At 37.3% G+C, this 23045-nt stretch overlaps 1 protein-coding gene across 9 annotated transcripts in view; it reads left to right on the plus strand.

The window, feature by feature from the left end:
- The window catches only part of CADPS2 (calcium dependent secretion activator 2), a 577926-nt gene that overhangs the window by 459330 nt on the left and 95551 nt on the right, over nt 1-23045 (plus strand). For all 9 annotated transcript variants that reach the window (XM_074379141.1, XM_039472830.2, XM_074379140.1 and 6 more), the window contains 2 exons: nt 6691-6794; nt 15508-15664. In XM_074379141.1, the coding sequence (XP_074235242.1) occupies nt 6691-6794; nt 15508-15664 (261 nt within the window). The remainder of the gene's footprint in view (nt 1-6690; nt 6795-15507; nt 15665-23045) is intronic.

The following is a 23045-nucleotide window of genomic DNA, read 5'->3' on the forward strand; positions in this document are numbered from 1 at the left end:
CAGAAAATCTAGATAAAAGTTTAGACTTTCCAACTGAGTCATCAGTCTGGACTATGCAAAGAGGAAGGACATTGACAATCAGAGTTAAGATTCAAATTAGAATAGACTGGGGACTAAAGGGGCTTATAGTTTATAAAGGAACAGAAGGCATCTAACATTGATGAGTTACCTAAGATATTTTCTGATCTCTGTAATTACAACAATTTTTTATGTGCGCATAGCATTGTGTATACATGTGTGAGAGTGTGTAATGCAGTGCTGCCTTATATTTCTGCAGGGGAACAACTAGGGGATCAATCACTACCTACTTTAGTGGGGAGAGGGAAAAGGAGGGATCCATTCCACCATTTCTTCAGCTGGGCCTAAGGGTAGATAAGTTTTGCCAGCAAGGGGTCCACAAGAGAGGAGGCTGACGGTCCTTGTTACTGGCTGACATTTGGGGTTCCTAGAAGAAGGAATCAGATGCTGCGCCTTTTGCCCGATTTCCTTGTTCTTTACAAGCTCTCAAGGTAAAGTGTTACCTCAGAGAGTGCCCCAGGTGACTGCTTCCATGTGCTCATATTCCTGCTCTTGCCAAACTATTGTCCTGCCTTTAATTTGTTTTACTAGATAGTAAAGATTTTTCCATTTTCTCCCCTTTTCCACACCTCTTTTCTGATTTTCCAAAATTATCTCTACAGTCCCTTATTAAGATTTTTATGTTTCTCACCTCAGCTATCTCCTGAAGTTTGTTAGCTATCAGGAGTAGTTTCTCAGCTATCAGGAGTTTGTTATCATCCATCTGATTTATAGTCATTAGCTGGAGAGGGAAGCAGCAGAGGGGTGAGCGAGTGCTTTTCTCTGAAAGGGAAGGGAAGAGGTGTAAGACTTCCACTTTGGACTGTTGCTAGCTTTCTAAACTCAAACACACACCCCCACAATAATTTTGTTCTGAAAAACTCCGTATGATATATATAGCAATTTAAAGCTCTCTTGTTGATGCATCTTTGATCCTATTTCTTGCAAGCAAATAACCCTGTTCTTGCATGTGGATTACATTTAATTCACTATCTTTACCGACTTTGTAACAGATTGTCTTTATGTTGACCAAAAACGAATGATAGGTTGCCATGTTCTACCTTATAATCTGGTTAGAAAGAGATATATATGAGTTATTTGAAGGCAGAAATGTCTTAAATCATTGTATCCCCTCAGTGGCTAGAAAAGTACCTTACATGGAATAAAATATTTGTTGAATCAAATTCAGGGCCACAAAATCTGGGGAGTTTAAAAACAAACAAGAAATGAGTGCATATATAGGAATTATTTTTTTCATGCTCCCTAGCTGATCATCATGGCCTAGATGCAAAGGAGGGAAGAAGATAGACAGTATTGGGATGGGATTATTGCCATAGTCCTTCAAGCTAAAACTGTCTTCAACACTGTTTATTGTTTAGCTGCAAGTACAGATACAATCTACTCATTAAAAGTTACGGTCATGGTGAGTGGAGGTAAGGACATTTAAAATCTCTCTTCTCAAAATTAATTTGTGACAATTGTTATATAATATGTGCATCAATCAAATCATGTGACATTATTAGCAAATACTCTTTTTATTCTCCAATTAAAAATTTTTTAAAGTTAAGGCCAGAGCATGACAAGTTACTACATATCATATATGGATAAAAGGAAGGGATCTCTTGGTCTTCTTCCCACATCCTGGCATAAGCTTCACCATGAGCATCATTGTGCATCCACCACTAGGGACTTTGACAGGAAATAGCAGCAAGGGAGGCAACCCAGTACAGTGTACCAGGAGTATGCCCCTTTCAGAGGCTATGAAAACCTACAAACCAAACAGTCAAGCTGTCTTCTTATATCTTTCCATCTCCTATCCCCTGTTCCAGTGGGATCGCTTCTTAAATATACAGAGGTATAATTAAAAATTAATTGTTTCAGTGAGCCAAGTACTCTTCGGTTTTCTATTTCGGTTATAGAAAACCAAAAGTGTTCCAGAGCAACGAAGAATCATAGCCAAGAACAATGCATTGAAATTCATCAAGAAACCTTGCTACTTTTAGCATGTTTGTTTTAAATGTCACTATTTGAAATATATTACATCAATCAGCAATTTGGTGTGAAGCTTAAAGGATGTAGAGCCATCTATGGTGCTTCAGAAATGTTACAAAATGAGTGAAAGAAAACATTTTAAAGAAGAATTCTCAAATATTCCCAATGTTCAGCTTTTTAATGGAGCTATTGATAACCTTGTTATCTAATAGAGTTATGACTACAGAATGCATTAAACTTCTTGGCCATAGCCAAATGGATGAAACCAGAGACAAAATCCAGTGTACTTGATAAAAATGCTATCTATTTAAAGTATTAGAGTGGCCATTATGTTCAAGTACAAAGTTTTGATCCTCTCAATAAACTTAATCTAGGAAGAATAAATGTTTTAGAACTTTTAAAATTTCACTAGGACACAGGGTACTCTCAGAGTTTGTACTTAAGGTAGTGTCACATGTAAAAGCTGATTTTGAAAGATTCACACATAATAAGTTCTAAGGTTGGTTCTGTTATTATTTTCTATTATTGTGTATTTGTGGCTAAGGATGTGGAGTAGGGGGATTTGTACATGATTTTTATTCAGAAAGTTAAAATAGGAAAAAAAATTCAAGTATTTTAGTAACATTACTTCTGTCTGTATGACATCAGAGGTAAGATTTTAATGTCATCTCAGCCAGCAACAAATTGTATGAACTGAGACACCTTTAACCTCTCCAAGAATCTGGAAATGGAGAATCATGATTCTCTAATTTACAGAATGCTTGTGAGGATTTGGTAGAGTATGTCGGATTTATTTTTCCTACCTACTTTAGTGATTTAAAATAAGTTAAATATTCTAAACTGAAACAATGTTATACATTGTAAAATCTGCAAACATGCAGAGAGTTAGGCAAAGTTCAAATAGTGCTATTCCCTAGCACTGAAGTATGTAGGAAAAATATTCTTAATCTTTGATACATAAATAAATTTTATTGCCTTTCCCTTTCTTTAAGAAAACCATGTTATACACATTTATGGGTACATTAAATAATATAATACAATATATAAGTACAACATTTATAGGAGGCATAGATTGCCTCAGCTAGAAGGAATTTTAGAAATTATCTGGTTTGGTGCTTCTTAGCATTTGTTTGGTTTATAGACAACTTTGAGAATCTGCTGAAAGATATGGTCCTTCTCCCTCACCCCACAAATGGCTCTACACAAAAATTAGTACATAATTTAAGGAGTTCAAGAACCTTCTGACTCCCAAACTTAATACTCTTCATCTAAAAATGGAGAAATTAAGAAAGATAAGTGATGTCCTCTTGAAGCTTAAAGGTTATTTTGAAGACATTTTCTGAGAAAGTTTTCATTTCTGAAGAAAGCTTTTTCTTTAAGAATTTCAGAACTAAACATTTATCAGTTACTTGAGAAGGATTATCAGGCTACAGCTGCATTTTATCGTGAGATTGGTCTCTTACCCACCCTTGATGTATTAGATACAGATGAGATCTTTGCAATCCCATGCAAAATTTAAAAATTGGAGTATTGATTGAATTTTTTTATCATGCTTTTCCTCTCATAATTATTCTGCTGCATTTTCAGTAAACATTTATTAAATACCTGCCGTGGTCCAAAGCCTGCACAAGATAACTGTATGAATGAGACTCAGTTTCTGACTTCGATCTAATACAGTTTAGCAACAGACTCATGAGCCTGTAATAGGGAAGTTCAGAGAGAGGAGCAACTCCTTCAGTCCCAAAAGTCAGAGAAGGTCCAATTTTAAGGTAGCATTAAAGTAGAGCCTTGAAGGAGAGTGGGAGTTTGTCAGGCAGAGATTCAGATAGCCTAACTGCATGTTTGCAGATTTTACAATTCACAATTATATTTTTCAGTTTAGAATATTTAACTTATTTTAAATCACATTTATGTGGAAATGTAGTTAGTGCTAAAATATATGGGATGTTTCACTGAAGACTGTGCAGCATCATTCTCTAAGCCACGAAGTCTCCAAACCTCAGAATCACACTACTCTCTGGCCTGCAAATTCTGGCCACTCAACAGTGGCTCACAAATTCTTCCTCTGGAGTATCTGTGCATCTTTCCCTTCTTTTCTGTTCCTAGTATCATCTTTCCATAGCTCACTATTCTGTTAAACCAGATCTTCAGGATCCATGTCACACACTTTCACCAGTCCTTCTTGCACACAACCACCAAATACATTTTCCTAAAATTAATTTATTCTGAGACCCTTCTAAGAAACATTTGCCCCAAGTTATTCATAGGATGTAGTCATCTAGTCTACTTATTATCTTATTTAAAGTCTGCTGTGATCACCCATCATTCTTGGGACATTCTTACTCCAGCCAGACAAGTACAAGAGCCCACATATTCAAGTCTCACCTTCACTGCTTTTTAGCTGCTGCCTTTATCTCTTTGAGCATGTTTCCTTATCTATGATTTACATGAATAAAAACCAAACCTATTAGGAAAATGTGTGTGCTAACACATGGGAAGTGCCCTGGGTTGTGCCTGACACATAATTGGTTCTCAAGAAACTGCATTATTTCTAACCATTGTTACCATCATCTTCCTCCAAAATGTACCCCATCTGTGTCATACAATATTTCTTCTCTGAAAATCCCTTCTCCTCTTCCCCAGGTCATTTGTTATTTCTTTAAGACCATGCTTCTGGCTTACCTTCCCCCAGTGTCTCCCCTAGACCTGCATTGAGCAGTCTTCCCTCACATTTTCTGTATCACCAATAGATTTGCCTCACCTTGCTTCTGAACTTTTCCTAGGGCCCTTCTCTTCCTAACAAAGCTAGAACAGCTAGAGCTGCCCCTAAGTTAAGTACATTGTCATGCAAAATCTTGAGCCTCCTGGACTTCACCCTCATTTGAGGATGTTGAAATATTCAGGAAACAGATGAAAGATTTGATCATTGATGTCTAAGGAACTTTTCAGTCATGAGTTTCCGATTTTGAGTTGTTTGAGATGAAAGTATGTCTCATACTGCCTTTTATTTCTTACAGCTGATAACATTGAAGTCACACTTGACTATTTGGTGTTTCACACTAATTTTTCTAAAGAATCATTGTAATTTTTTATCCTTGTCACAGAGGAGCAATGGCTTTCCATTCCTCAGGGGAATATAGTAGGAAGTGTATATGGCTTGAGGATTGAGGGTTGTGAACGTCACATCAGTGCATTGCACTGTATCTGAGCTACAGTGAATGTCTAATGAATAGTTAATGAATAAATACCAATCATAAGCAGTGTTTCACTGCATCATTGTACAGCCCTTGGGAACACGTTAGAACAGAGCAAATGGAAGTGTCTCTTCCAAATTTAAAGCTGATGTTTTAGGAAGAAGTACGTCAAGGAAAAAAATCTGTTGCGGGAAAAAAAATGGCCTTTAAATTGTCCTGGATTTTACGAAAATTTGATTTTCCTTCCTCACAACCTCCTTACTGAGCAAAGAGAAAGATCTTCTGACTCCTAGACAACATTTATCTTTAATATCCTTATTGGAAACTCTGTTCTTCACATTGTTTTGGAACAGTTTCATTACACAGGGCATCTCTAATTTCTGCCAGCTAGTTGAATCTTAGAAAATAACTACTTTGCCTTCTCTATAGCAGAATTTCAGGTAACCACACTTAATCTCATTGTGGTCTCTCCTTTTTATACCAGTTCAGCTTACCGCTGAAAGAACCTTCAGCTTCAGAGAACACTTCCTCCTTTCCTCCCGCACAATTCCCTCACTTGGAAAGGTGGGGTGAGATGGTGGCTGGGAAATAGGGAGGAAATCAGTCAATTGCTAGCTGTCAGAGTTGTTTTAGGTGACTTTGTACTTCTTTTTTTTTTTTTTTTTTTTTTTTTTTGAGACGGAGTTTCACTCTTGCTACCCAGGCTGGAGTGCAATGGCGCGATCTCGGCTCACCGCAACCTCCGCCTCCTGGGTTCAAGCAATTCTTCTGCCTCAGCCTCCTGAGTAGCTGGGATTACAGACACGCGCCACCATGCCCAGCTAATTTTTTGTATTTTTAGTCGAGACGGGGTTTCACCATGTTGACCAGGATGGTCTCGATCTCTTGACCTCATGATCCACCCGCCTCAGCCTCCCAAAGTGCTGGGATTACAGGCGTGAGCCACCACGCCCGGCTCGACTTTGTACTTCTTGAATTTAAGATCAACATGAACTATAGACATTTCTGGCTGGGAATTTAAATAGCAAGAAAAAACATGGGTTTTGCTAATGCCAGGAATGACTCATCTGGTGAGAATGGTATTGTACTGATAACACAATACAGTGAGAAAGAAAAGACTGTTGTATCTGCTCTCTTTGTGCTGCCGACCTTGAGGAGAATTATAACTTGTTTGTTGCAGAAGTTGAGCATCTAATGTGCTGATGCACCTGTTCTTATGTATTAAATGGCAAAGCCCTTGCAGTTCCCTGTCATTGCTTTGTGGGTGAAATATTTTCTGTAATCTGGTGAACAGCTTTTTTTTAAAACTAAATAATGTATTCATTTGTATTTCTCGTATTCCTTATTTGTCATTCTATTTAAACATTCTAGTCTCATCATTATGTCTTCAAACATGTTTGGCTTTTTGTTTTCAAGGTAACGTGATTATGATTTTTTTTTCACATAGAGACCATGAGCCAGGCATCTCCTGCTAGAAAGCTGGAAGAGATTCTTCATCTAGCAGAGCTCTGCATAGAAGTCTTGCAGCAGAATGAAGAGCATCATGCAGAGGTGATGACCTGTTTTCACTGTAGTATAAAGCTATATGTAAGGCTTTGCTGTGGTGGGGGCTACACAGAATAAGTGGCCTGCTCATAGTCGTGATACATATCTGAATATTTAATGAATAAGCACCAATGATAAGCAGTGTTTCACTGCATCATTGTACATGCCATTGTACATTCACATGAGAGCATATGTGAATTTTCTAAAAACGTAACTTCCATATATTACAAAACAATTGTGTGTGTGTATAATTTCATGTTTATTCCTGACAACAAACACCTATGGGATCTGCCCAAGGATGCATAACTGGTAAGAAGCAAAGACAGAACACAAACCCGTCTCACAACGCCTCATCGCGTGCTTTTCCCCCTGTGCCGTGATTACTTTGGTTTAGAAATGTAAGTTGATCGACGCAGAAGTGGGAAATTTGTGATACACTATAAAACAAAATTTTAGAAGAAAATCATAATTGTATGGTTGGTAACTCTAGGCTTTCACTCTTACATCAAACTTTTCACTTGTTTAAATTTTCACCAAACCTGCATTGGTTATAATTTTTTAAAGTTCTAATTGAATATTAACATTCACTAAATATTTGGAGTGGCTTTTCACCAGGCAAACTGCTTATTCTGAGACTTAAAATTCTCACTCTAATAGTCATGAGTTTATTCACGGAAACAAAAGAATTTTCTGACTTTGAGTTGGATAGGGAGAATGTGTAGCATTAAATAAATATAATAAATGTCAGTGCCCTAACAGTGCTTTTATCCTTGAGGAAGCACATGAAATAAGCAAGAATAAAAAAGACTAGATACATATGAGTTTACAGAATATTTGTATTTAATGAAGCCTGGTTCCAAAAGATCTAAGAAACTACAGGAACTACATTGTAAGCCAATTCATAGAAAAGAGTATTCATGAATTCTTACTATAGGTAACTAAGATTTATTGTATCTGGTTATAAATATGATCATATCTGGTTATAAATATGATCATTCAAAACATCTGCTTTTAGCTCACACTGTGGAATCTAGTTTTTAACTTGCATCTGTCATGTGTGAACTTGTTATGGATATTTTATTTTAAACTAAAGAAACAGCTGCTTCAATAATTTGAAATGAATTCCCAGGAGATTCTTTTCTAGGCTGATACCATAGCTGTGTTACAATGAAAATGATTATATGATAAAATATATGTATGTTTTGTCTTTGTCTTTTGTTAAAAGGCATTATTGTCAGAGTATTAGGATTTTTTGAATTAAAACATATATTAATAATTGGATATTCAATTGCAGTATATATTTCAGCAAAACGGGTATATCTAATATTCTCAAACATTTTACAAAAACTAAAAATTAAATGTTATTTATACTTCATGCAATCACTAAAATGCTTATCAAAGTATAATGTATCCAAACACAATTAAAATGTATATATGATTTACTAATCCACAGAATACAGGTGACTTTATTTAATAGAGATATTCATTATTCATAAATATCACTATACTATATGCTGCAATGTAGGACTATTATCATGACCTTTTTTAAGATGCTTTGTAACATTATGGCAATTGTTCTACCTGCAATGCTTCCAAATTCTTGGAAACCCTCAGGGAAGAGAGGTGAGTAAATTAATTCCACTTTTATATTAGCATAGGATATCTTCTATGTGAATTTAAAATACAATCTACTCTGATTGTAGTTCATTTTAGCCAATTAGTCCTTTCTTTGAAATTAAAGAACGTCTGTTTTTCTTTGAATGTGCTAATTGTTGTTATACTGTTTGGTACATGTATCTTATAATAATTGCATGCATAATTACTGATGGCCATTATGACTGAAGGGATTTTGATATTTGGTTTGTGTCTTTGGTTGTTTTTTGTCCTTTAAACAACAAAAAAAAAAAAAAAAGAAAAGAAAGAAAAAAAAAAGAAAAAGAAAATCTCACTTTTTCTCTGAACAAGATTGGGAGTGAATTAATCTGATTTCAAACTGACTTCCAGAGTGGATTGGTGGACTGCATTCTGCACTGATACTTATTTTGCCAGATGTTCAAGCTAGAGTTCCTTTGCTCCATGAAAGAGCACCTGACTCAGCTCCCTTGGTGGAGGTTAATGTATCTGCCTCAAAGAGACCTTCAAGTGGCTCACGTGTCAGTTCCTTTTATTTTCATTCTACCTCTCTCCACAGTGGCAGTTTGCTTTACAGGGCAAAGAGGTTGTTTCTATCCTTCAACAATTTCTCAGTTAAGCAGGTTTTGTGTCCTTCAGATCTTTGACAGTAACTTATCAGGCAGTTTTCCCTTCTCTCTGAAGGCCCCTTGACCTCTCTTCTCAGGCTTTTCTGCAGAATTCCTATGTTTTCTCCTTAGAAAGATAGTGTAAGTTCCTTTCCAGAAAATCTTTAAGTCTGCCTCTACATTTCAGTGACCAGACTATCTCTGACCATATAATTTTAGGCAAATGAATCTGACAACTCTCCATCCAAAAGCTGCATGCTTTGACAGAGCTAGGAGGTGTCAGATGCCTGCTGGAAAAGCCATAGTATATCACCAGTGTACCCTTTCCACACACAGCATCTTACTGATAAGAAAACAGACCCAGGAAAGCTGAGCAACTCAGCAGAAGTGCACAGCTAGTGAATGACTGGGTGAAGACCCAGGCCAGGCTCCAGACCTGGACGTTTTCCAATAAACCACATTGTTGTTTTGTAATTTAAGTAGAAAGGCAGGAGTGATTGTCCTGCCTTGGTTCTGCTGACAGACCTGAACCGAAGCATTAAAACAGGGATGCAGAAGCATGGAGTGGTGATCACAATGCAAACCTGGAGATGTCCCTTTCCATTCTGTCATTCTCTTCTTTCCTTGTACTCTGGTATATTCCAGAACTCTGCCTAAGGGAGATGGATGGAGTGCTGAGAATATCAGTAGAAAGGATGAGAGGGAAGCCAGGTGCGGTGGCTCAAGCCTGTAATCCCAGCACTTTGGGAGGCCGAGGCGGGTGGATCACGAGGTCGAGAGATCGAGACCATCCTGGTCAACATGGTGAAACCCCGTCTCGACTAAAAATACAAAAAATTAGCTGGGCATGGTGGCACGTGCCTGTATTCCCAGCTACTCAGGAGGCTGAGGCTGGAGAATTGCTTGAACCCAGGAGGCGGAGGTTGCAGTGAGCCGAGATCGCGCCATTGCACTCCAGCCTGGGTAACAAGAGCGAAACTCCGTCCCAAAAAAAAAAGAAAGGATGAGAGGGACAGACCATGAACAATATGAGCACAACTCAAGTCATTACTTGGTTGCTTATTATTACAGCAAAATATTGACTTAAGATCCCTAAAATATTTTAAATATGATGTCACCCACCATATCCATTCCACCATGGGCGAAAAAGTTGTTTGGCAGTAATTTGGTATTTGCAATGTACACAGCTCTCAGTTCACTGCAGATGGTTGATTCATTTGCTGGGCTGGATCAACAACAGAGCCTGGACTGTGAGAGTTCACAAACATGAGTATCTGAATCAAATTATGCTTCTAATTGGATTCTGATGTAAAGAAAGAGTATTTGATTTTTAAAATTTATTTTTGCTCATGTGTATCCTTGTTCCTCTCCAACTGGCATGCATGCCTAAGGAATATATTAAAGTGTGATTATACAAAAGAATTGACCATGAACAAAATCTATTTACTGTCTACTACTGACTAGATTACAATAATCCCAACAGGTAAAATGACCTCAATTACACATCGTTTCTATCTGAATAGTAAGTGAGATAAACCGTTTTTAGGATGGGTTTAAATTTAAGGTTGTATTAGCCTCTAGACCAACAAATATCCCTCATCTTGGAAGAAGATGACCAACAAGTGGCTTTCATATGGCTCAGGTATAGAAGTAGAATTCCCTTTTCAGCAGTGATTCTCAAAAACAATTGCCTGGGCATGAATGCTCTACCAAAAATGGTTTTCATTATTTACTGATTTTTAAATATATAAGAATGAGGATAATACTTTATATTCTCATATGTTTTAAAGCATTTTCAGCTCCTCATCTCATTTGGTTATTGCTTATATCTGTTTATGTATGAACCTGATTATCAGTGAATCACAGGAGTTGTAAAAACTTACGATTAGTTAGAAAATAGTTGTGGTGTTACCTGTTTATTCTACCTGTCCTTTAAGAGAACTTAAATCATTCCAGTATTTGGCCCTCAGAATCATGTGGCAGTATATGTGAGTATGTGTGTATGTGTGTGGCAGGGGCAGGGGTTACTATAGACACTGGATTGTCTCCAGGGCCTTTAGGATCATCTATAAGGTACAGGATTGCAAACTAATCTTGTCTTGGTAAATAAGCACAAAATACATTTCAAAGTCAGCTTCACTGTTTTTGCTCATTTAGGCAGCCATCTTCCTTTTTTGTTTTAAATTATAAATTTTTATTATATTTTGAGGATAAAAGTAATCGAGGCCGGGCCTGGTGGCTCATGCCTGTAATCCCAGCACTTTGGGAGGCTGAGGCAGGTGGATCATCTGAAGTTAGGAGTTCAAGACCAGCGTGGCCAACATGTTGAAACCACATCTCTACTAAAAATAGAAAAAATGGCTGGGCATGGTGGTAGGTGCCTGTAATCCGGGATACTCAGGAGGCTGAGGCATGAGAATCACTTGAACTTGGGAGGCAGAGGTTGCAGTGAGCTGAGATTGTGCCACTGCACTCCAGCCAGGGTGACAGAGCAAGACTCCACCTCAAAAAATAATAATAATCAAAATCCTCAGGCTTTAAGAAAAATTAGAAAGTATATAAAGAAATTAGACCATAAATTAAAAGATATTAACAGTGATCTGATGTGCTGGTGATTGATGGATGGATGGATAGATGGAGAGAGAGAGATGATAGGTAATGTTCCATATATGTCTCTCTTAAGAAGGCACTATATGTGTAAGGACTTGGTCTCTAGACTCCAGCTGACTTAGATTCAAATCATTGCTTTGTTATCTATCAACCATATGACTTTGGGCAAGTTATTTAATCTCTGTTTGGTAACATATAAGGTAAGGATAATTATACCATCTACCTGAAAGAGTTGTTTCGGGGATTAAGTAAGATGATGTTTATAAAACCTTTAGAGCAGTACTTGGCATATAAATACCATTTAATTCATATTGGACATTATTTTTAAAACACTTAAGATTTGTGTGAATTTCAACACATATTTGTAATTACTGATCACAATATTCAGTTATTATGTTAGTACAGCAAGAAACGTTTATATTTATTTGATTTTCACAGCAATGCTGGGAGAGGTTAGGGTAAGTATTGTTATTGGCAATTTGCAGATAAAGAAATGGAAATCCACCTGCCCACGGAACTGATTTGCCCATTATCACTCAAGTATCACCACTAAGTTTAAAATCTCAGTACTCTGCTTCTAGGTTCAGAGTTCATTTTCACCTGCTACCATTGTAAACTACATTTACTAAAAAAACAGGCTTTCCTAGTAGCTGGGATTGCAGGTGTGTACCACCACGCCTGGCTAATTTTTGTATTTTTAGTAGAGATGGGGTTTCTCCATGTTGGCCAGGCTGGTCTTGAACTCCTGACCTCAGGTGATCCGCCCTCCTTGGCCTCCCAAAGTTCTGGAATTATAGGCATGAGCCACTGTGCCTGGCCAGTAGGAAATTTTTTAAGCTAAAGGACTTAAAACTTTGTTTTGTATTTCCCTCTTAAACAAATTAAACATTGCCTTCTGCCTCTGCCATCTCATTTATACTAATTAGTGGCTTAGCATTAGAGCCAAAAGAACTTTAACCCAGATAATCATGACTTCTGTTTAGTACTCTGTAGATGGATGCATTTCTGCAGACTGATATATCTCTAACAGATGCACCTCCCTGGTGGAGACCCTGATGCTGTTGAAACTTAGCCACCCCACAGGAAATAACACCCTAGGGAAGGAATTATAGAGCCCCTCATCTTCCTACCAACCCAGGGCGGGATGGCAAGAAAGAGAAGAGGACAGGTGGTAGACTAGACCCTATGTTCTCAAGGTAACAGTAACTGTTGCTTTCATTTTCAAGGACAATGACTGCTTAAAGCTTTCTCTAGCCATCATTAGAAGAGGCATTCATCACAGATTGGCTTACATTCATTAAGAATAGCATCATCAGGAGTACAAATTGAGGCATAAATACATACTTCTACAAGACAATGAAATTTTCTAGTTGATGGCAAAATCTTGCCAACCTTAAGCTGTTTAGTAAAAACAAAACAACAACAAAAAATGTATATTCCATTTTATTTCATTCCTCACCCTGGCTCTGTCTTCCAAGTTAACATTAAGAAGACCTTAAGGAATTTTTCTCAGAGTCCTGAAACAATCCTGAGCTAATATGACTGTTATTTTCTTAATTTTAGCCTTTTGCAAATATATTGGCTGTGAACTGGAAGTGAGATTTTGAAAATGTCTGTTTGCAGTTCTGCATTTTTCTATGCTGCTCTACTCAGAGTTGGGAATCCCAGGTTTTTTCTTTTCTTTGTCACCACCATAGGCTACAAAAGATAAGAGCAAGATCTGTGTAATAAAATCATGGGGGGAGAGAGAGAGAGAGAGAGAGAGCGCGAGTGAGTACGCGAACGTGTGTGTGTGTGTGTGTGTGTGTGTGTGTGTGTGTGTTGAGATGGAGTTTCACTCTTGTTACCCAGACTGTAGTTCAATGGCACAATCTCAGCTCACTGCAACCTTCGCCTCCCAGATTCAAGTGATTCACCTGCCTCAGCCTCCAGACTAGCTGGGATTACAGGTGCCCTCCACCATGCCTAGCAAATTTTTTGCATTTTTAGTAGAGACCAGATTTCACCACATTAGCCAGGCTGGTCTCAAACTCCTGACTTCAGGTGATCAACCCTCCTCAGCCTCCCAAAGTGCTGGGATTACAAGCTTAAGCCACTGTGCCCAGCCTTTCGTGTGTTTTTATATTATGTCATTTACCCATTTTATCAGATATTTAACCAAAAAGATTCAAAGATAATATTTGTAAAAAACAATATGCTCAATTTTCATCATGCATACCATTCTTAACAAGTTTTCACATTCATATATTGGACACAGCATTGAGCCAGGCAATAATATGTTCCTAACCCTTAAATCTATTATTTATACTACACTGTTCTTCCTTAAGTCAACTTTTACCATCTGCTAATTAATTACATGGCAATTTTTTAAAGTTACTAATTATTATTTTATATCTATTATTTTAAGGCCATATTTACTATAAACTTGAAACATGAAATGTTTATAAACATGAAAAGTTCTTAAGAAAAAAGGTGTGCCAAAATTTTGCAATTCACTTTTTTGAGGTTGGTCTCTTCCTGTTATAATCTAATTCATATTTGAAGCCAAGTGTCATGGTTCACACCAGTAATTTCAGCACTTTGGAAGGCCGAGGCTGGCAGATCACTTGAGACCAGTAGTTGGAGACCAACCTGGCCAACATAGTGAAACCCCATCTCTCCTAAAAATATGCGAAAACATTAGCCAGACATGGTGACATGCACCTGTGCTCCCAGCTACTTGGGAGGCCGAGACATGAGAATCACTTGAACCTGGGAAGCAGAAGTTGCAGTGAGCTGAGATCAACCTACTGCACTCCAGCCTGTGTGACAGAGTGAGGCCCTGTCTCAAAAAAATAAATGAAATGGGCCGGGCACGGTGGCTCATGCCTGTAATCCCATCACTTTGGGATGCCAAGGCGGGTGGATCACGAGGTCAAGAGATCAAGACTATCCTGGCCAACATGGTGAAACCCTGTCTCTACTAAAAATACAAAAAATTAGCCACGCATGGTGGCACATGCCTGTAATCCCAGCTACTTGGGAGGCTGAGACAGGAGAATCGCTTGAACCCAGGAGACGGAGGTTGTGGTGAGCCAAGAATGCACCATTGCACTCCAGCCTGGGCAACAAGAGTGAAACTCCATCTCAAAAAAAAAATAAAAATGAAATGAAATGATGACTGGATGCTGAATGGAGAATGGATGTGAGCAAACACTTTTTGTAAAGAGCAATTTGCAATGTGGGAAGACTAAAATGCATACCCATTAATCCAGTAATTATTAGAAGTTTATCCTAAGGAAATAATCAGTACTATATTCAAAGATTTTTATGTAAAGATATTTAGCACAATATCATTGAGAATAGCAAAAAATTGAAAACAGCCATTTTAATAGGGGAATATGTAAATAAATAACAGTATATCCTTATCGTAGAAAATTATGCTGTTATTAAAAGTGAAATCATATGAAAATATTATAAAGTGTGATACCAAATGTTTTAATGTTTCTATTCACAGAAAAAAAGAAATATTAGCAATAAATACATCAAAAAATTCAGAATAAATACATTTAAATTGTGAGATACATTTTTTTGTTTTATGTATTTTCTAAATGTTGTAAACTAAGCATGTATTTCTTTTATAAAGGAATTAAATGTCTTGGTACATTATAATTTTCTGTTTTATATTTCATTATTCAGTGCCGAATTTATGATTTAAATGTGTTATGTACTTATAAAATTTTTCTCAGGTTAAAACATATTACCTTTTGTTTATCATACTTGTTTGTGAAACTAAGACATGTTATCAAATATTTTCAGCTGGCACAGTACTTGTGCATGTTTCTAAAAAGTAAGCTGTTTCTGTCCTTTATGTTTTTATCCTTTTGTAGGCGTTTGCCTGGTGGCCTGATTTGTTGGCTGAACATGCAGAGAAATTTTGGGCTTTATTTACAGTGGATATGGACACTGCACTAGAGGCTCAACCACAAGACTCCTGGGATAGTTTTCCTCTTTTCCAACTGCTTAATAATTTCCTCCGAAATGACAGTGAGCACTTACGTTTTCTTTAGTATGTGAAATGGGGAGGGGCAGGAGAATGTTGAATGTCAATGTATTTTTACATTGTCCCAGCACCGCCCCAACAAGAGTTCAAATGGGTAACATTTAGGTTTGCTTAGCCTGCACAATTATGTCAGGCCAGAGACTAAGGGAGCCCAGGGACACTCCCACATCCTACTGGGCTCTGAAGTTTCACTTATTCCCATCCTCCTGCCTTCTTTGAGGTCTGATAACCTAGGCACCCTTCTTTATGAACCTTATAGTACCTTATGAAACTTAAAATCTTCAAAGGTTGGCATTTCTAAAGTACTTGAGAACATTTACATCTTTGAAAGACACCTTAATAATTCATTATTCTAGAAATCATGTTATGTTAAGGCTCCCACTTAAATCCATCTTGGTAATATTGCTGGCCTGAGAGTCAGTTCATTTCTACAGATGATAGGCAGATATTGCTATGTGGTATGACTTGCTCATTCAGTATTTAGAAGCTAAGGGCCAGGCATGGTGGCTCATGCCTGTGATCTCAGCACTGGGAGGCCAAGGCAGGCAGATCACCTGAGGTTAGGAGATTGAGACCAGCCTGATCAACATGGAGAAACCCCAACTCTACTAAAAATATACACACGAAAGAATTAGCCGGGTGTGGTGACTTATGCCTGTAATCCCAGCTACTTGGGAGGCTGAGGCAGGAGAATTGCTTGTACCTGGGAGGTGGAGGTTGCGGTGAGCCAAGATCGCACCATGACACTCCAGCCTGGGCAACAAGAGCGAAACTCCATCTCAAAAAAAACAAAAGGAAGAAAGAAAAAAGAAATTAAGTCTCTCTATTGAGACTTTTATTCTCAATTCAATAATAACTTTTACAGGTCTTCTAGCAAACAATATAAACTTTGTTTTTTATCAGGATTTTACCATGCAGATTCCTAGGCCTTTTCTGTGATGCTTTTATTTTTTATTTTTGATTTATTTTTCATTTTAGTTAGTCTCAAGTTTGGTTCCCATTGATAGTCTTTGTTTCAATACTTGAAGTGACCATGGGGTCACTAATTCCCTATTGAATAAAATTCTTGTCATGATGCACCAAGGTGAATTCTGCCTCCTCCTAGCCTCTGGTTCTGACCCATTCTCTCTGATCAATGTTACAGTCGTCTTCTATCATGTATTTTCTTCTGCTACTCTTTATTCCCATATAAAACAACTCTATCTTATGATAGGGTTTCCATGCCCATTGCCATTCTCATCACCTTAACCCTGAATAGGCCTCACTCCATTTCTCAGTGTTGTTCTGGAGTATCGTGCTCAGAAGAATAACCATGTGACCTGAATAACCCAGACCCAAATGAGAGGTGCCTTACTTCTTCTCTGTCTTCCTGCAGCCCAAGGCTGCTCTGACTCTCCAAGGAACTTTCTTTACACTGTTAATACATTTAGAATTTTTTAAATTATACTTTATTTAGAACTTTTTACATTCTAAAACTGCATATGTTTTTGCCTTTCTCTTCCCAGAAGACGACTGCTGTATCTTTCTGGTTGTAAACCTAAATTCATGTTTTTATAATTGTTTAAAAAAAAAAAAGGCTTTATTGGTTTTGTTCATGGATCTAGTCCAGAGTTTCTTAACTTTCTTGGGTCGTTCACCCCTTTGAGTCTGTGATAAAACTGGGAGGGTGGCGGGGGAATCACATAAATATGAAATCATTGGTAATACAGTACTTACCACGGACATCCTAAATTTAGGATACCAGGTTAAAAAGCTCTGTTCCAGTAAGAGAGCTATCATGTTCGAGTAATTAACAATATGAGTTTTGGTGCCAGACAGATTCACAACTCTCTGGCACTTACTACTTGACCTTTGGCAATAGCTTGACCTCTCCAAACTCTAGGTGCTTTATCTATAAAAGAAGGAAAATAATAGCACCAACAGTGTCATTGTGAGTGAGCACTAAATAAGATAACTCACATATAATAGATGATAAATAAGTATTTGAGATTTTATTAGTCTTATTCTCCTGTCCAATTTTGTTTCATTTTCAAAGATGCTATTATAAAGACAAAGAACTAAACATACAATTCTTACCTGAGATTCAACCGTAAGTGGTCCTTTCAGTGGTTGCTAATAAACCCACATGTAATTACTCATATGTTAATCATTCCGTCTGCAGATTATCCTCAGACAGGTTTTGTTTTTCGTTTTGGGGTTTTTTGTTTGTTGTTTGTTGTTTTTGTTTTTGAGATAGAGCTTGCTCCATTGCCCAGGCTGGAGTGCCGTGGCACTATGGTGACTCACTGCAACCTCTGCCTCCCATGTTGAAGCAGTTTGCTTCATGTTTTAGCCTCCAAGTAGCTAGGATTACAGACGTGAACCATCACACCCAGCTAATTTTTATATTTTTATTTGAGACGGGGTTTCACCATGTTGGTCAGACTGGTCTCGAAATCCTAACCCCAAGTCATTCACCCCTTGTGGCCTCCCAAAGTGCTGGGATTGCTGGTGTAAGCCACCACAGCTGTCCCTCAGCCAGTTTTTAAGTTCCTGTTTGGTTCCCTCCTACCAGCTAATCATCTTGAAATGACTCTCTTTCTTTCCCAATCATCTGTTATCATTCATTTTCTGCTGTGAAATTACAGTCAGGGTTTTAATATTATCTTAAGACAAATGCATAACAATAAACCTGCTGCCAAAAATATATATATATATATATATATATATATATATATATATTAGGCATCAAGTCCCCTAACTGAGAATAAATAAGTAGGATATTTTTTAAAACTGTTTTCTCCATTTGAATGAAAACTCAAGAATCAAATATACTTAGATGTATCTTGGGTATTATTTAAAAATGAGGCATTTATTAATGTTCACCATCAAGCAATTAATTAAAATGATGAGTAATTTAACTTATTCAAAATATTGTATTTTTTATAGATAAAACGAAATATATTGTGAATTTCTTGGAAGTCTTGTTGGAGAACCTCTACTACAACTCCAATGAATTAAGATCTTTTCATATTTATTTTTTAAGAAGAGTTTTTTCAATGCAATGTAAATTTGTGGGATAATAAATTAGAACTACATGACTTTCATAATTAGAACTATAAAAATATAATTTTCAACCATATTTACAAATGTTTATTTCACATATTAAATGTGTTTTATATCTCTCTTCTGATTTAACCATTTCTGTAACATTGGTTACGTATCATGTTATACTATTTTGTTGTACAGTACTCAGTCAAAATAGAGAAGCATTTATTACTGATCTCTTTCAGGCACTGTCAATTTTGAGGATAATGTAGACCTTGGCTTTTATTTTATGGTGATTTGCAGATTTTAGAAAACATCAGTTAATTCTGAGAAAAGCAGCTCCTCCATGTAGAGAGGTAAACAGAAAAGTTCCCTAGTGCCATAATTTCCTTTTGGTACTGAGAATGTGGTGTGATCTGGGGAACTGAAATAAAATGCAGTGACTTTTATCCCAAACTCACAAGTTTTTATCTAAAATTAAGAACACTGAGTAGCTGGTAAAACATAATTCTTCTAGCTATTAATATCACCTTTGGCGATAGTGAAGACCATCGTTAATCATTGTGTGTTTGTTTTATTACATTCCTTAGATACTGAGTGATTTAGTGAATTCTATTCACATGTTTAATGTCAACCTGCAGCTGCCCCAAAATTGTCCTTTTGGAAAACTATGAAAAAATACTGAACTTCTATTCTTTTAGTACCCCTTGAAAGAAAAAGAAATTCTTACGTTGTGGCTATGGCATTATGGTTTTTACCAGTTTGACCCAATTAGAGTTATTGTCTAAATTCCAAATAATTACAACTTTACAACTAGACAAAGGTAATAGGACAGAGAGCTCTGAATGTCCAGTCCTGGGAAGGGAGTTAATTTGATGAAAAATAGTGCTTGGTTACATGGGTATAAGTCAGTGTGTTACACAGAATAAGCTGCTAATTATATATGAGTTTTAACAGTTTGTGATTTATTACTAATAATGTTGCGTATTTATGTTTGCTTTCCCAAAATTTGAAATTACTAAGATCTCTCAAACTAATGAAGATATTCTTTAGAATTTGCACTTTATTAGTGACTTGAAAACTTTATATCTATGTTGGGGGCTGGTTCATGAATAATTCAGATGTCCTAATAGGTTACTTATCTTCCTTATATTAGAAGTTTTATGCTTTGATGTTTAACAATAGCTTTTTATCTTTTGGAGTATGGAAGGGATCCTAAACAAAACTCTTCATTTTCTAGCTAAGGAAACCTAATGCCTAGAGGCAGGAACTGGGGGCGGGGGCGGGGGCGGGTGCTTGACTGCAGGGAGTTAGGGACAGAGGTGAGTAGCAGCCTGACTACTGGGTCTCCTGTTCCATCTTAAGAAAAGCAGATTCTGGGGGTATTTATAAAATAATAGAACCTTTTTAAGGAAGACAAGAGAGTCCTTGAACTTTAAGTTTTTAATTAGCAAGAAAAACAGCTCCTCCATGTAGAGAGGTAAACAGAAAAGTTTATAAGGGCATTGTGTTGTCGGGGACAGGGGAAGGGAGTTGGTTATCAGAAAGGACCATACATGTGGTCTTAGCATGTGTGTTAGGAATCATCTGTGACAAGAATTCTAGGGATTGAACTAATTAGTGAGGGAAGGTTCAAGATAGCAAATTTGGTTTCTGTTTTAAGGAGGGAAAAAGATCTGCCTGTGGTGTGTGCCTTTCCTTCTCTCCTTACAGTTAGCCGTGATTAGGGAAAGTCGTACCTTTAAGAACCCTTGGAGATGACATGTGGTTTTCCTCAAGGGAAGAGCACCAGCTGCACCACAATTTTAGCAACTGTCCCCAATCTCTCACCCCTCACAGGCTCATTCACTGATTCCCAGAGCAAGACTGATGATAAAAACAAACTCAGCCTACATTTCTGTCCAAAAAAGACCAAGCTCTTCATTTCGCTCTCCACCCTGCCTTCATCCACCCCAATCCACTCCCCCTACTAAAGAGATAATTTAACGGGCAGTCACTTTAAATGCTATCTAAAGAAATAATTTTGAAAGAGAGATGTATTAAAATTGAGGGAAGATAAATGTTTTCATAATGAAGTAATTAGCATGATAGTTCAATGATACTGAGTGACTAAAGCTAGTACAGATTCTACCCTTGCACGCTATTTCCACAGCTGTTCTGTCAATAATAGATAAGGCAAGTGACTGATTCTGGCAAATGAAAGCCGTCTGCAAATGGCACAAATCATTTCTTTAAGCACTGCTGAAAGGGAAACCCTTGGAGCTAGTCACCTTTTAATCTGTGGATATGCTAGCAAGTGGCAAATGACCATTCTATTGGGAACTGATTCCCAACTGAAAAATACCACAGTGCTGCTTCTTTAATTAACAACCTTTTCACATTGCTAACACATTAAAGCCATCCCAAAGAACACCCGTGCTTATGTAATCAATGTCACAGCATCTCTGCCTAAACGAATAATAAATGTTCCAGCTCTACACTAAGTGAAAACCTATTCTCCAAGACTTTCACCTTCATAAAGATGGGCTCATAAAAATCGAAAAAGGAAAAATTGGAATGTGGTCTCATGAGGATAAAAAGGCTAGTGTTAATAATTAACAAGGAGAGTGAAGTGGAGTCAAATTAGCCATAATAGAGCCCAGAGTGACTGGCAAAGTCACCTCTCATTATCAAAAAACTCATTAAGAAATGAAGAGGTGGAAATCCCGCTGGGTTATTCTCACACTTAGGCTGTATCAGAGATTATTTTTCAGATTTCTTTCAAATGAAGAACTGTTAGGTCACCATATTGTATATTAGGTTAATCTTCAAGCTTTGAAATATGGAAGGCTGACACCTGCGTGTTATTCTGTTTCAAGTGCTTAAATGAGCTGTGCATCTGAAATTCACGACTTGGTGTTTATAGATATAACTGGATATACATATACCAGGGACAATGCAGAAAGGGTATAACATCTAGATTACAGCAAAGCTGTGTGTACTACTTTTATAAGTTTGGACTTTACAAATGATGACATAAGTGCCAAAATGTGAAAATATATTTAACTCTCATCCCCAGAGTTGATTGAATTCAGAATTGTGTGTCAGAATTTGTTTTAATGACCAGTATAGTAAAAGAAATATAAAAGCAAGGAGTCACTACCTTTTTCCCCTCAGTTGAATTCCACAGTACTGCTCAAATTTCTTCTCCCTCCCTCGCTCCTTCCCCCCCTCCGTCCCTCCTTCCTTTCTTCTTTCCTTCCTTCCTTCCTTCCTTTTCTGAGATGGAGTTTTGCTCTTATTGCCCAGGCTGGAGTGCAATGGTGAGGTCTCGGTTCACCACAACCTCTACCTCACAGATTCAAGCAATTCTCCTGCCTCAGTCTTCCGAGTTGCTGGGATTACAGGCATGTGCCACCATACTCAACTAATTTTTGTATTTTTTGTGGAGAAAGGGTTTATCCATGCTGGTCAGGCTGGTTTCAAACTCCTGACTTCAGGTGATCCGCCCACCTCAACCTCCCAAAGTGCTGGAATTACAAGCGTGAGCCACCATGCCTGGCCTGCTCTAATTTCTTTACTACTTGTAGACTTTTTAAACATTTTAATCTGCTTTTTATATTTTCTTAGGGTTTAGTGGCTTAAAGATAATAACCTACTGTAAAATGCCAGTATGTTTTTGTAACGATTAACACAAACACCTGTAACTTCTGAAGACCATGGGCATCAAGAAACCCACCTTTGAGAGAGTTACTGGTTATGATACAGGTTTACTCAATCATTCCCACGGATGGGGCAAGTATTGTGAGACATTAACTCAAAGATTAGAAGGCTGAGCATAGCTTGAGTAAAATTACAGGCCTTCCTATTTGCCTTTAATATTAAATAATCTCATATAAAACAGCATGAGGACTGCTGGACCATAGGACTTCTTTGTTTATCTTTGCCTTGTAAGCTTTGGTTAAGGTTTATATTGACTTTCCTTAATTAATCTCACAAGAAACAAGTGCTTAATGCCTATAACTTACAAATCCTAGGCCCCGTGCAAATGCGTGGATGAAGAAGAAATGATTCCTCTCCTTGAAAACGTAAAATCTAGTGGAAGAGGCACACATATATACACAAATAAATTGACACAATATATTGTAGAAGTATAACTGTGTGCCGTCCTATGAAATTTTTTCATTATAATTTTAAACTTGGATTTGTTACCCAAAAAGTAAGAAACATTGTAACAGCTGTGTTCTATCACTTCTTGTCACTTTCTCTCCCTGGGTAGACATACATGTGTATGAATATATATTAGCAAATACCCCAAGGGAAAAGGAAGAGCTGGGTATGGTTGTAGGGGTTATTCTG

The sequence above is a fragment of the Saimiri boliviensis genome, chromosome 10 (genome assembly GCF_048565385.1).
Source record: "Saimiri boliviensis isolate mSaiBol1 chromosome 10, mSaiBol1.pri, whole genome shotgun sequence".
Classification (NCBI taxonomy): Eukaryota; Metazoa; Chordata; class Mammalia; order Primates; family Cebidae; genus Saimiri; species Saimiri boliviensis.